This window comes from Eulemur rufifrons, chromosome 1, assembly GCF_041146395.1.
Source record: "Eulemur rufifrons isolate Redbay chromosome 1, OSU_ERuf_1, whole genome shotgun sequence".
NCBI lineage: Eukaryota > Metazoa > Chordata > Mammalia > Primates > Lemuridae > Eulemur > Eulemur rufifrons.
Window position 1 is genome coordinate 73812232 of NC_090983.1, and position 14303 is coordinate 73826534.

A 14303-nucleotide genomic window follows, 5' to 3' on the forward strand; every position below is an offset into this window, starting at 1 on the left:
GCGCTCACCCAGGCAACCTCACGTGGCCATTGCCACCTTCCCTGCTCTCTGATCAGATGCTCTGAAAGCATCTCCCAAGTCCAAATGCCTCGCTGACACAGGGACAGCCCCTGCTCCGTGCAGCCCTCGAGGAGGGGGTAGAGAGAGAGGAATTGTGAAGAGTCTGGGTTCTGCTGCAAACAGAAACTTGCCATCTGCTTGAGCGTGTCTGGTCAACACTGTCATCTGCCCAGTACTCATAAAACCATAAACCCTTCCCTACAGCCACGCCCCAGCGACTATAAAGGAAGAGATTACATCCTGTGTGAAGAAAAGCCCAGAGTCCACCTGAAAGGCCCAGGCCAGGGCGGCCTCCCCACCTCCTCACTCACTCCCGGACCCGCCGTCTGCCCCTCCCTTCCGGCTGAATACTTTGAGGGTGATTAATCAGAATAATGAACATGAGACTTGCTGAACACCAAGCACAGCTCGAGCGATGGCACGGGGGTGGCCAGGAGGAGAAGGGGAGAGAGGATGCCAAGTGCCTTCCTTAGGGGGATGCAGCACAGAGCCTGAGTCACACCACCGAGGCTTTTGCTGGGGCCACCAGTCTCCTCCTTTCAAATGCAAATGTAATGTGCCAGCAGCTTCCATACAGTGAAGAGAGAGTTAGATCAGTAGTCTAGAGAATTAAACTCTGACTCCAGTCTGATTCCCACTTAGCAGTGTGACCTTAAGGAAATCACTTCACCTTGCCTCCCATACAGAAATCAGTTTCTTCGTCTACAGACAGCAGGAAGGGAGGGAACCTTTGGTCTAGTCCCTGGGGCGGGGGCTGTCAGTGGATGGAACTGTATTTCAGCATAATTGGTTTTCTTTGTAATCCTTTGTCTTTTATTTGAAACATTTAAAAACATTATTCTGCAGTCAGATTTAGAGATTGACAAGAGGATACACTGGGCAAAAACATTAGGAAGCCCCAGGAGGGGATCCCAAAGGCACCTTCCAGCTAAGTGACTTCTGTGTTGCCAAAGGTAGGGGAGGGGGAGGGCCTATGGAGCAGGGCTCCTCAGCAGCTGCCACGAGGCAGGAGTACGGTGTGACAGGGTGTCACCAGAGGCAAACTGCAAGGATGCCATCCTGGTGGCTGTGCCACAAGTCACTGGCACCTCTGAGCACGCAGACATGTGAGGGTGTGGTCCCTAAGAAGTGTGCACGTGTGAGCAGGGGGCTGCAGCGGGCGTGGGCATGTATGTGTTGGGGTGAGCGGGCAGCGGCACTGCCTGCCTTCTCTGCAGCGTTTGGTTTCTGTTGGAACTTTCATACAGTCTCCCCATCTACTGGGGCACGCGTCTGCCGGCCGAGTCGCCCACGTGACCCTGCCCCTCGGGGGCTGGGAAGGGCAGCTGGGCCCGCCTGCCACCTGCCTGGCCGGAGCTCCGGGAGGCTCAGCTCCAGATGGGAGCACAGACCTCGGAAGCAGCACGCCCAGCCGCTGCATCCCCAGGGCAGAGCGCAGAGCCCCGCGGGGCAAGGAGGGCAGGGCCCCTGGCTGATAGCCGTGTCCTCCTGGGCTGGCCCAAGAGGACAGAGTCGTGCCCACCCCCACAGCCCGAGAGCGCCCGGGCCAACTCACTCCCGAATCTCATCAATGATTTTCTGCTTCTCCTCGATTTCATCTCGAAGTCTGGACAGCTGCTTCTGGTGAGCTTCCCGGTGGCTCTCCATCTGCTGCTCCAGCGCCTTCTGCAGCCCAGGCCAAGAGAAATGTGTCATGCACTCGTTGGCACTTAGCCCACTCTGTGACAAGCCCTGCATCCGCATCTGCCTCCTACCCCAGGTCTCTCACATGTCAGCTCCCAAACCGGGGGCATTTCTGGCTCTTATGTCCCCAGAACCTGGCCTTGCTTTACTGGGACAACAAAACCCAGGATCTGTTATCAAACTCAATGGGCCCTAAGAGCAAATTAGTCCCCTAATTAAATACAAAGTTTCCCCTTGACCTTCTCCAGCTCACCCAAGCCACACGGCTTCTCCAGCCAGGCCAGGCAGAGAGCACCGGCCTCTCACTGCCTGCGTGAGCTCAGACAAGCCTGGGGCCCGTATGCACTGCACTGCTCGCCTGCAAAGCTGGATGACAGCCCCGCCCTGCCTGCTGCACCGACTTACGGTGATGTTCAAAAGGGACCTTTTGACCACAGCACTCTGAAGACAGGAGAGAGGCTCCTCAAGGCAAGGAACGATTTTGTCCTGTTGGCTGGAGCAGGGTCGTGCCGTGGGTATTGCTTGAACTATGGGCTTTCACTCAACGAGCCCTGTAGTTTGCCTAAAACTAATCAAAATCCCACATTTTCTCATATCTTATTTTATTCACCTAAAAGTCTTATTTCCCTATCAATTTTCCTTTACTGTTTAAAATGAGACCAGAATAAAAATCTCTGTGTTTGAGATGGAAACTCAGATTTGGAGTGTTTCTTTGCAAAGGCTGAAGGGAGAGGTTTTCTTCCCTATGAAGGAGGGGTGAACTCTGCTACAGAGGTTAACCCCAAGAATGCGGCCCACGCAGTGGCTGGGGTGTGCCGCCCTCTCCGTCCCCACCAGGAGGGGGAGGACGAAGGTGTTAACGCCACACAGACTATCGTCTGCGGACGTCTCGGGGCTTCTGGATGTTCCCATCCATTCCTAAGCCAGGCCACACTGAGATCAGCTCTGAACGCCCAGCAGTGGTCCCTCCCTCTTCCTCCCACGCTGCCATACACAGATCTGAAGGCGACAGATTTTCCTAGAACAAGGAAATCCAGTCCAAAAGCATCACATGCAGCCTGGGCTTGATGGAAGGGGCGGCCGCACACACCTTCATTTCCTCAGCGTCCTGCAGCCGCGTCAGATGTTCCTTCTCCTTGTCCTGGAAGCTGACTTCATGCATTTTTTCTGTTTTGAATTTTAAATGATGATTTAAGATTTACTCGGCAGGACTAACACCCAACAGCAAAAATTAAAAAACAAGAAAAATGGCAACAGAGTGAAACATCAGCTTATATCACCAATTACAACCCGGAAAAGGACGCCTGGCTAAAGCCACAGCTGACCTCTCCTGCCACGTTACTTGTCACCCTGTGGGATTGGAGTCCTTGGGGGGAAGAGGTGATTGCAGGGGAACTGTGCGGACTGGGAGGCAGTACCCTAGAACTGCACCCTGGCTCTGTCACCTCACAGCTTGGAGGACTTGCTTCCTCACACCCTGGCCGCTGTAGGCCCCCTGAGGTCTGTGAGCGACCCCTGAGGTCATGCACGCAAAGGGGCTTCACGGATTACAGAGCCCTCTGTGAAGGTCAAGAAGAGCTCATTTCCCTCCCGTGGGTAAGCTGTTCCTGCTCTAAGCATCTGGGGCAGGTAAACACACTCTAAGGATGAGAACAGAAATACAACATGACACTACTGAGATTAGACAGGAGGGCCCGCGTCTGGGGCAGGGCTGCTGCGTGGCACTCCTGTGCCCCGTCAGTTGTGCTCCCGGGGCGACAGGTGCCCGGGGGAGCCCCAACTGGGGAGGTGGGGACAGTAACATTCAATTCATCATTTCTCTCTAGTCTGTTCCACTTTATTTCAGGTCTTCTCACCTTTACTTTATTTCTACTCAGTGCCTCACTGCAGAAACCATGTCCGAGAGGGAAAAGTTATTTTCCATGTCCAGTTTTTGGTGGCACACTCTAGTCCTAATACTCATTTGCTACCACACAAAGAAAATGTTGCAAGGTCATAGTGTGGTGGATATGTTCTCTTTCTTTTTTAATTTGCCTCGGCATTTAAAACAAAATGTTATTTACTGAGCAAATGACTGTACAACAACAATAAAGGAAATAAAAACAGATAACGTCATCACCAATCCTACTGCTCTAATCATGACCATTTTTATTTTAAATACTAATTCCCAGGAACACAAACATCCATTCATTTCTAATAGTTATAACCACAGTAAAGATAAAATTATGTATTATGATTTTTAACCTAACATAGTTGCAGCATAAACACTGCTACACACCTTCATACATTTCATCTCCAGTACAGAAAAAAAGTTCTATGAAACAACATACCATAGTTTAATTATTTAACTAGTAGACATTTAGGTAGCTTCCTTTTTTTTTCTAATCTAAAATTCTGCAATATTTGAGATTTGATGATCAAAAGGTATGAAGAAATGTTACAATTATTAATACGAATTTTCAAATTGCTTTCTGAAAGGACACTAACAATTTTCATTGCAGTCCACAATATGTGTGTTCTGGTTTCATGGTGCACAACACATACATTCTTAATCCTGTTCTAGTTTCTGCATTTCTCGTCACCTCTCTTGAATTACTGCTTCTACCTACTCATATTTATTAAGTGCTTCCTATGTGTCAGGCACATCCTAAGCAAAGGGGGTCAGGAGGCTGCCTGACAAAGGGGAGAGCTTGCTCAAGGGCAGAGGGTGCCAGGTAAGCCATGGCAGAAGTTCAGACTTTACGTTAAGAGCGACAGGATGCCACGGAAGGATAAGAGGCACGAGGCTGGACATCAATAGGATTTGAATTTTATAATCGCCCATTGGGATGCAGCACAGTGGCTGGCCCAGAGCAGACTGGGGGTGGGGGGGGCACCCCAGTAGATGGACATAGCCACAATCCTCAATTAACCTGGACAGTGACAATGAGGATAGAAATGAGCAGGTGGAAGGGACAGGCCTTGGCAACTGCGTGGAGGCAGGAGGTGGGGCAGGGGAGGATTCTGACTTGGACAGTTGGGTGGCCTGCGGGAAAACGGAAAGAACAGCAGATTCAGGGTGGGGACAGTCTTCTAGAAAAAAAAAAAATCTAGTTATGGCTATTGTTTTCTGCAGACCTAGAAATGCTTTAACTGGGCAAAACTGAACATCATTACTCCAGCCAACCAGAGGCTGTCTGATTTAGGCCAAGTGTTCGACACCTGCAGAGTGGTCTAATATTTACCTTGGGCCCGGAGCTTGGCCAGCTCTTCACTGAGCGAGTCCTGGGACTCTTCCAGCTGCCTCCTCTTCTGTTCCATGTTCTGCATGTAGTCCGTCAGAGATTTGATCTTGGCTTCGTGCTTTAAACAAGCAAAGAGGGCAAAGGGAAGAGTGAACGACTAGCTAGTTGATCCAGGCTCACCTGGGAATGTCCAGTAGGAAAACACAATAGAGCAGGAGTTCTTGAGTCCCTTTTCTGAGAAGCAACACTGAGTGGCGCATATTTACTTGGGACCCAGAATCGTGAACCAAGGCAGAGCTCTGCTTCTTCCTCGTGCTTCTCTGCCTCATTCCCCACAGACACTGCCCATGCCCCTCCTCACCAGCCACTTGATGTGAGGTAACAAAGCCTCAGCGTGCTGGAGAGAAAGGGGCGAGGACAGCCCAGGGCAGAAGGCCTCGGTGTTTGAGCAGGCACCCCTGGACTCCATGTTCACGACTCAAATATTAGGTCTTTTCTTTTTCTGTCCCTCAGACACCCCAGTTCCTCTCTCAGGGGCTTTGCATTTTCCATTTTCCTCTCCCTGGGAAACTCCCTCCCCACCCCTCACACACACAGACAGTCACACAGTCCTGGCTCCTTATCACCCAGGTCCCAGCATTTTCTTACAGCACCTAACTTCCACATGATTGACGCTCTCCATTGTTTTCCTCGATAGCTCTGCGAGGGCAGGTGCTTAATAAATACTAGTGGAACTGCTCTCCCTGAGAATAGGTGCTTAATAACCATCAGTGGAATGAATGCACAGAATGGAAGTTTGTGGCTGAGCAGGGACAGTGGTGACTTCCAGGCAGATGGAAAATGTATGCAGAACACTCCCCCCTCCAGACCCGGAGTGCTCGAATTTAGGCAGAAAGACCCTGGAGACTGAGCTCTAATCTAACGAAATAACTTCTGCAGAAAATATGACTCAGCTGGAGCAGTCGTTTTATAAGCATAGCTGTTGGTGAAGAGGATGAGGGCAAACAAAGATGACAGCATTCTTGCTGGAAATATTTTTGTCAGATTCCTTAATCACATGAGAAAATAAAAGGCCGAGGTTTCTGTTACTTCTGAACCCCAGGAAATAATGAGCGAATCTTTGGCTTTCTGTAAATTACAGCAGAGTACAAAATAACACGTAATGGGAAAGGGTGCCTGTGGCTAATGTAGAAAGAACTTTCTGATGCAGGTTTTCTTTAGCCCTAAAACATCCTAATGTCCTTGACTCTGACCTCAAACACCAAAGTCAGTGTTACTGTCAGACCTGGGCAATGGGGCTCCCAGTCCTGGGCCCACATCCCCTTCTCGACCACACTGAGTGCCGGAGACCTAGGAACTCCCTGCTCCAATGGCCCAAAGGCCACACCCAGGGCCGGCACTGCCTCCTCCTCATCCATGGACACAGATCATAGTCATCACAGTTCTGTCAGTTCCATCAAGTCGCAGCGGGTGCAGAGGAACTTGGACGTGGAGCTGGAACGTCCAGCTGGAAAAAGAAGAGGCTGGGCTGCAGGCCACAGCGCCTCTATTTGTACCCTACCCACAGCCCCCAAATGTCAGGGCAGGACTGCTCAAAGCACAGGCTGTCGCTATCACGGGTGATCTAGAAATCACATTTGAGGTGCACTGTTCCTAATGCTTAGCATTTTTCTTCTCAATCTTTATACATTATAAAAATGTCTTTTTATAAATGATAATAATATATGTAAAAAATAAAGATGTGAAGCAAATCCAGAAAAAGTGTTGTAAATTGCCTCCATAAGCCACTCAAACTTATCCACTATTTCCCCTTTAGGTTCCTGGTCTTATCTGTAGGAAGGCACATTTCACGAAGTTGCAAAGCATAGCACAGATGTAACTCAGCACTTTCGGTTTATATAATTATACTTTCCAAATGGCTAGGTTTTATAAATTTTTTATAGGAGCTGTGTAATATTCTTCCATGTACCTTTATTTTATTAGTGTGTCAATGGATATTTGGGTAATTTATTTTATTATAACATAAAATAACACTGTGCCCAACACCTGCATATAAGCTTTTAATATTTTTAACCAGGAAATGATAATACCATATAAAATAAAAATTTTTCATTTTCATTACAAGTGAAAAATACTGTAAGGGAAATTACTAGACCAAAGTATTAATATACTTACATTTTTATGGTTTTTGATTTCCAAGGTACTTTCCAAAACGACTGATCAAATTATACTTTTATCAACAATGTATGAATATATCAATTTCACTATCACACACCAGCACTGAATAATCTTTTTTGCTTATTATGTTGGTTATAAATGGAACCTTGTGGATCCATTGAGAAAGGAGGTTGGGGAAGTTTCTGTGGTTACATATTATGATGGTTAAAAGCACACCAGAATGAAGTGTGCTTTTGTCGGCCTCTCAGTATTGCTGGACACACCAATCCGCGTTGGTATCTGTTTCCCACAAACGACTCTGGCTGCCTTAATGCCTGGCATAAGGCAGTGAGCAGCACACCACTGACCACTCACCGAAACACGAGACCCACTCACCACGCTCAGGTATCAATCGCAGGCCAGGACTGGGTTGCTGTTTTCTGAAACTACCTTATTAAAATGAAAATGCCATTCCAATGGGGAGAAAAGAGCCTCACTCATTGAGCAAATGAGATGTGCTCTTGGGGGTGAAAAGCCCTTGAAGACATGGGCTTTGGCTGGAGTCCCAGCTCTGCCATTCACTGGCTGTATGTGTTTGGACAGTGTATTTAATCAGAGTCTCAGTTTCCCATCCAAAAAAAGAAGAGCAATAATAAAACCTGCCTACCATGATTTTTTTAAGAGCAAGTAAGAAGGTGCAGTGCTTGGCAGTGCACGGCACCTAATGAACACTCAGTAAAGTGCTGCCTGCCATTACTATTAGTAATAGCATAGTAGCAGTGGTTTCTGTTTCCCCATATTCAACTGGACCTACAGTAGAGATTAAAAGAGGAAGGAATGCTAGGGGAAGAGCATCAGAGATTCCATCCAATCTTGTCCATTCATTATCTACCTATCTATCTGTCCATCTATGGGTGGACAGATAGTAGGCTGTATCCTTTAAAAAGGGAAGGGACTCAAGAGAATGCAAGCGATTCATACAACAAAACCTATCCTTTGGAGTAACGCTGTGCTGTCGTTGCCTGGGGAGGCCATGCTCATGTGAAGCAAAGTCCTTCGACCACCCCTATTATGCCCCAGTAAGGACGTGGAGGGAGCAGGGCTCAAGGGGACAGGGTGTGCAGCGAGGAGAGGAGTGGGCACCTGGGAGATGAGCAGCTGGCAGGCTGCCAGCTCCCGCTCGCTGGCGTTCATCTTCCTGTTGGAGTCCATCTGCGCGCTCTCCAGCTGCTTGCTGCGGTTCACCAGGGACTTGACCTCTGACTTCATCTTGCTGATGTACAGGCGGGCCATGGTGAACTCCTCCTCGATGACCCCATTCACATCTGCCAACTGAGCACAGGAGGGAACACACTCAAATACTGCCTTCAACGTCTAGAAGGTTGTGGATTCCCCTTGAAACCCGTCCCTCCGATCTTCAGGATATCTGTGGATTTCTGGTTAAGAGTCTTAATTATCGGGCAAGCTGAACGTGATCTCTGAAACCTCAGGTGAAACTTGTAATTGAAAACCCCTACTAAACATAATCCTCAATTAACCAGATTTTTCATTACAATTGATTTTTAGTATAAAAGAGATGACATCAGAAGAAAAAAACATTGAAGATTTTTAAAAGGAGATAATCTCAAAGAGATATTCCATTTATTCTCTTACACCTTACGTCTCTGTAACACCAGCAATGTCCGATGCTATTAAAGGTGACCCTGAATCCCTACAAAAACTCATATAAAAATTTCAATTATGTGCTTGAGGTCAGGAGTTTGAGACCAGCCTGGACAACATAGCAAGACCCTATCTCTACAAAAAAATAATTTAAAAAAATTAGCTAGGCATGGTGGTGCACGCCTGCAGTTCCAGCTACTCAAGAGGCTGAGGAAGGAGGACTGCTTAAACCCAGGAGTTCAAGGCTGCAGTGAGCTATGATCATGCCACTGCACTCCAACTGGGATGAGAGAGCGACACCTTTCTCAAAAAAAAAAAATTATGTTGTCTTTAGTCTGCTTGTTCAGGTAGAGAAGTAGCCTAATGCCTTAAATATGTTTCTACAAGCAAGAATTGAAATAAAAAGGATTTTCTAATGGTCCCTAATTAAACATAAAATCCAATGAATACGAATGCACCATTCATTACCACAGGCCCTCTTAATGAAAGTTTCCCTGCATGACTTTTCACTGCTACCAGTCTATTTTTTCTTGCCTTTTCACACCTGCCTTTCCAAGCAGACAGTAATCTAGCTCATTATTTAAGATCATCTGAGAAAAGCCTAATCCACCTTTAGAAAAGACGATTGTGACAGCCAGCATTCCTGTATGATCTATATTTGGTTTCTACATTTCAGAGCTCTACTGGAAACTAAAGTGGAAGCAAGATACTTGGGATAGAAACCCCTCTGCTGAAATACAAACATGGTCTTGAAGGGCAATTGACCAAATGAGCAAGTAACTGTGTATCCTGTTTGACCACCAGAGGGCAGCCTAGCACCTCAGGAGGAAACAAAGAGCCCAGTCCAGCCAGAATCCAGGCCAGGAGCACAGGCTTCAAGTGGGTCTAAGACAATGACTCCAACCGTGTTTTTTTGATGTTCCACAGCACACTCTACCTGCCTACTTTTGTCATTATTGCTGTCATTAACTCATCATATAACTATTTTTTCAGTTAACGTTTAAAAGCTGAGAAAATGGAATCGGGTATCATCCCTGACATTTGGTAGCAAATATGAAGTAGGCTGGACAGTGCCGAGTACCTGTGACTTGGCGTCAGTGTTCCCGTAAGAATTCAACAATAGTATTTGTCAAGTGACTCCAATGTCAAGCAACACAATGCAGAATCTAAGTTAACGGCACGAAAATCTACAAGTATCAATTTCTGCCTCTACCTGAATGGAGGTTCTTGCTGAGCCAGTTATATTAATACTTCTGACTGCCAAAGATTTGCCTCCTAACACCACTGCTCATGACACTCCTTTTATAATCCAATAGCACGGAGACAGTGGACGAGAAAAGCCTGTAATCTTTAAATTCAGCTGTGTTCGTCTGCCTTTGGCACTGGTCCAGTGTGGAAGAAGGATGAGAAACACCTTCCTAAGCCTGACCAGGTGTATCCCCTTCCAGCTTCAGTAGAAAAATAAAGGAACATCCATCTTTCCCACATGGAATCCACAGCCTATACCAGCTCCTGGTGGGAAAACACTGCGAACAACAGCTCAGGCACCTTGCGAAGAGAACAAACCTATCTTCTTTTCCAGGTCTATCAAAGTAGGACACTGTTTTTTATGCCCAGATCCCATGTAGGGTGGGGAAGAGTTTAAAAAAAAAATCTACCTATCTATACACACACACACATATACATATATAATGATGGGCTTTCTCCAAAGTGAGAGCTGGACATTCCTCCTCCAAAACCAGAACAGTAACTTCTGAAGCCTACTCTTGTCCTAGGAGTTCTAAAAGGAGACAAGGAGTTGGTGTCTGATGGGAAAAACCCAAACAAATGGTTTTTAACTGTGAGGTTTCTTACAACTGCAGTTTGTATATTTAGTGGTTTCATGTTCAAAAGTTTCCAGTAATTCCAGCACACTGTTATTTCCAAAAGAATAACCAGTTTGCTGCAGAAATGTTTTTATAACTCTCCCAGGAGCTGACAATGCCTTCAGAAGTACACGGTAGGCCAAGAGATCCGCAGGATCCCGTACCAATGACCAACCTGGCAGAAAAGCCGGCACTGCCCTGAAATCATACCGAAGGAAGCTGCGGTCTGCCACTTCTCCTGTCTACAGACGAGGACGAGTCGCCTCCCACCCCCACCCCAGGCCTCCCAAAGATGGAGTTTGACTGTGCAAGGTGAGGAACTACTGCCACTTCTAGGCCACATCGAAGGCAAGTAAGTGAGTGTTCATATTCGAAGGCCTACAAGTCAGAATGGGTTGAAAGTCAGTGGGGGTTGAAAGAAAATTAGGCAGCCAGTCCAATTCATTTCACTTACTCTACCTCAATTTTCTACTCAGTTTGTGACCAGATTCCTGCAAATCTTTGTTTTAAGGTAAGCACAAGGCCATAAGTACGTGCAAGGAAGAGGAGGCTCATTAATAAACCTGGATAAAGTTAACGCTGAGTTCGTCCCATCCTTTGCTGGGCTCATCTTGTACTGTTGACTAAACAAAGTGCCTGGACTCTGGAAGTGTTTCAAGACATGACCGGGCTGGGAAAATACGGGTTTTTCCATTTCCTGGCTGATCAGGTCTGTCGTATCCTGGAACAGAGGACTGGGGGAGACTCTAACAGCCACCTCTTCCTCTCACCCCCAAAACCTATCAGGAGGGACCTTGTATTAATAGGAATTGAACAGGATTTTAGGAACAAAAATACAAGATCACTGAAACATTTCCTTGATCTCATGTTCCTATATCAAAAGAATTACCATATCAATTGAAAGTTACAGCCAATAAGAGAAATATCTGGACCTATAATGATAAATCTAACAAACAGACGTAGAAGACATATAACTTCTTAGTTGATAGCCTTTGAGATTATCTTGACTCATCTCATCATTTTACAGATTAGGAAAATGAAGCCCAAAGAAGCACAGTGACTTGCCCAACGTCATACAACTGTTAGTGTCAGCTCTCATTGCCCTAATGATTAAATCATAATTATTATATAAGGAAAAAGCAGAATGATTAAGAATATAATGACCTATACATGAGAATTATCAATAAAATTAACTATGGCATCCAATGTTTGGAATCTAAAAATAATCTCAAAAACATCCAATTGAGTATTTAAAAATAATCTCAATCATACTTCAGATTCCCAAAGGTAAGGAAGGTAAGGACTCCTTTTTAAAAATGCTGAAGCACCCAGACACTCCTTGATTTCATTAGCATTTTCATCAGCTCTATTTTAGAACTTCGCATAAAAATACCTTCTTCCTCTGTCGTTAGCAGCGGCAGGCACCAACGTCCCATAAATCAACTCTCCCTTCATCTTGTGAGGGCCATTTAATCACCCAACACCAAAACTTTACTGCTGAACACCAACGTTATGGTTCCAAAAAGTAAATCCTCAAATACAAAAATCACCAAACTGCAGTATAAAAAGATCAGCTCTACCATATCTGAGAATTCTGTGTTAAAATTAGATTCATTCACAAGGATTCATGAAATATTCAGTTACAATAGAAGTTCCATGAAAGAATGGTTAAGTTTATAAAGGCCATATACTCTAAGCCCAGACCTGTTACATCATCCAAAAAGAGCTTTCGATGTTTCACAGAAACAGCCTGTAAACCAAAACCCAGTCTTGGGAGTGTTTTCCAGTATGGAACAATCCCAACTCACAGCCTGAGTGTTCCCACTAAGCAGGATGATGCCGAATTCAGACTTTTAAAGATAAAGTGGCTAATCTCCAAGAATTTGGTTTTAGGGATTTGTGGGGTGGAAGGTGAGCAATATGACACCATTTTCCAGCTTGATGAAATCAACACAGGTTTATCAATGACTATTCTGTACAAGATGCTGCATTATAATAAAGCTACAGTAATCAAAACATTGTAGTATTGGCATAAAGATTAGATTGATGAAACAAACTAGAGAGACTGAAAACAGCCCCACACGCTGTTGGGGGTGACGGATATGTTCATTATGTTAATGGTGGTGATGGTTTCATGAGTATACATGTACGTCGAAACATCTCAACTGTATACACTTCAAATACATGCAGCTTACTTTATGTAAATTATATCTCAATAAAGCTAATTTTTAAAAATGTCTCTATCCTGTTTTTCAGGTTAATGACAACAATGGCCTCTCTAAATTCTAGCAAATTGTTCTTAGCTGATAACATTTTTATTCTCTCTTCTCCCTCTATTCTGAGCTTCTGGATTTTATACCACCCCATGCTCCTCACCTCTCTTACATCCTTGCTATCCAAAGCACCAATGTGTACAACCTCAGGGGATTAATCAAGATTGGTTCAAGCTAATTATAGCAATCCTAGTCCCCTTTGCTTTCCCAGCAGTTTGGGGTGATCATGTGATCCCAGTTCTGGTCAATGAAGTATAAAGGTATGTCCACTGTGGACTTTTGGGATCTATTTCCTTCCTGGATGAAAGCAGTTAGCCTTTTCAGCCCATCAGGATGTGGCTGAGTGAGGATGTGATGATTAGTGCTATAGCAGCTATCTTGCTACCATGAGGCAAATCCTAAGGATATGGAAAGGAAACAGGCTGAGGAAAGCAGAAAGGAAACAGAGAAAAGGCCTGGGTCCTTGACATTGTTGAGCCACTGCACCGAACCAAAATTTGCTTCTCAAACTTTAGTAAGCATAAAAAAATCACCTGGAGAATCTTGTCAAAATGCAGGTTCTGATTCAGTAGGTCTGAGGGGAGGCCTAAGAGGCTACAGCTCCAATAAGCTCCCAGGTGAGCCAGATCACACCCTGAATAGCAAGATTCCAGACTCCTCATATTGTGAATAAATGCGGTTTTATTTCTTAAGTCACTGTTAGAATCCTGTTACTCTCAGCTGAAAGCTTTCCTAATTCATACTGACTGGTTAGAGAATTTTCACTCCACTGGGTTCTCATAGAAAAGGAGAAGCACAATTCTGAGACTAGAATTGTTGCTTAAGATATCCAATTCCCAACTTCGTGACGTTGGCAAACAAATTCGAGGAATAAACCAATTTACACATAAAGCCAACCAAAGCTTGAAAATATTCCCTAGATTTGAAATTAAATTTTTTTCTCCTCCTCCTAAACCCCAACAATCGTTTACTCACTTAGTCATTCAATCAGTCCTGTTTTTATCCATTCAAATACGACTCAGCACATGGCAGATGCACAGCATGGTGCTAAGCATTGAATACCCAAAGACAATAAAATGCAGAGCCTGCTATCTTAGAATTACACCATGAAAAGGGCAGGTAGCGAGGATAAAAGAAGGCTGGCTCACCGTCTTCACATCGTTGGTGCCGATAATCCCACCTATCTCCCCCAGATCCTTCAACAGCAAATTCAGGATCTCGGTAGCCCTCTTTTTCTGGTGGTTGCTAAGCTCTTGTAGCTGGCTCAGCTCTCTCTGTGTGGTTGTCAATGTGGTCTGAAAAACAAGTTTCAACAACAAATTAAAAGGACTGCCCATCAATTTCATTCATGCAGCACTACAAAGAATAACAGTACCGTG

At 45.4% G+C, this 14303-nt stretch overlaps 1 protein-coding gene across 4 annotated transcripts in view; it reads right to left on the bottom strand.

The window, feature by feature from the left end:
• KIF5C (kinesin family member 5C) overlaps positions 1 to 14303 on the bottom strand; it is a 155381-nt gene that overhangs the window by 24923 nt on the left and 116155 nt on the right. For 3 of the 4 annotated variants that reach the window (XM_069457879.1, XM_069457712.1, XM_069457958.1), the window contains exons 15-19: positions 14073 to 14219; positions 8268 to 8456; positions 4968 to 5085; positions 2834 to 2910; positions 1616 to 1725 (exon numbers count right to left, since the gene is read on the bottom strand). In XM_069457879.1, coding sequence (XP_069313980.1) covers positions 1616 to 1725; positions 2834 to 2910; positions 4968 to 5085; positions 8268 to 8456; positions 14073 to 14219 — 641 coding nt within the window. Of the gene's footprint in view, positions 1 to 1615; positions 1726 to 2833; positions 2911 to 4967; positions 5086 to 8267; positions 8457 to 11317; positions 11322 to 14072; positions 14220 to 14303 lie in introns of all 4 variants that reach the window. The other variant, XM_069457798.1, reaches the window with a different exon arrangement.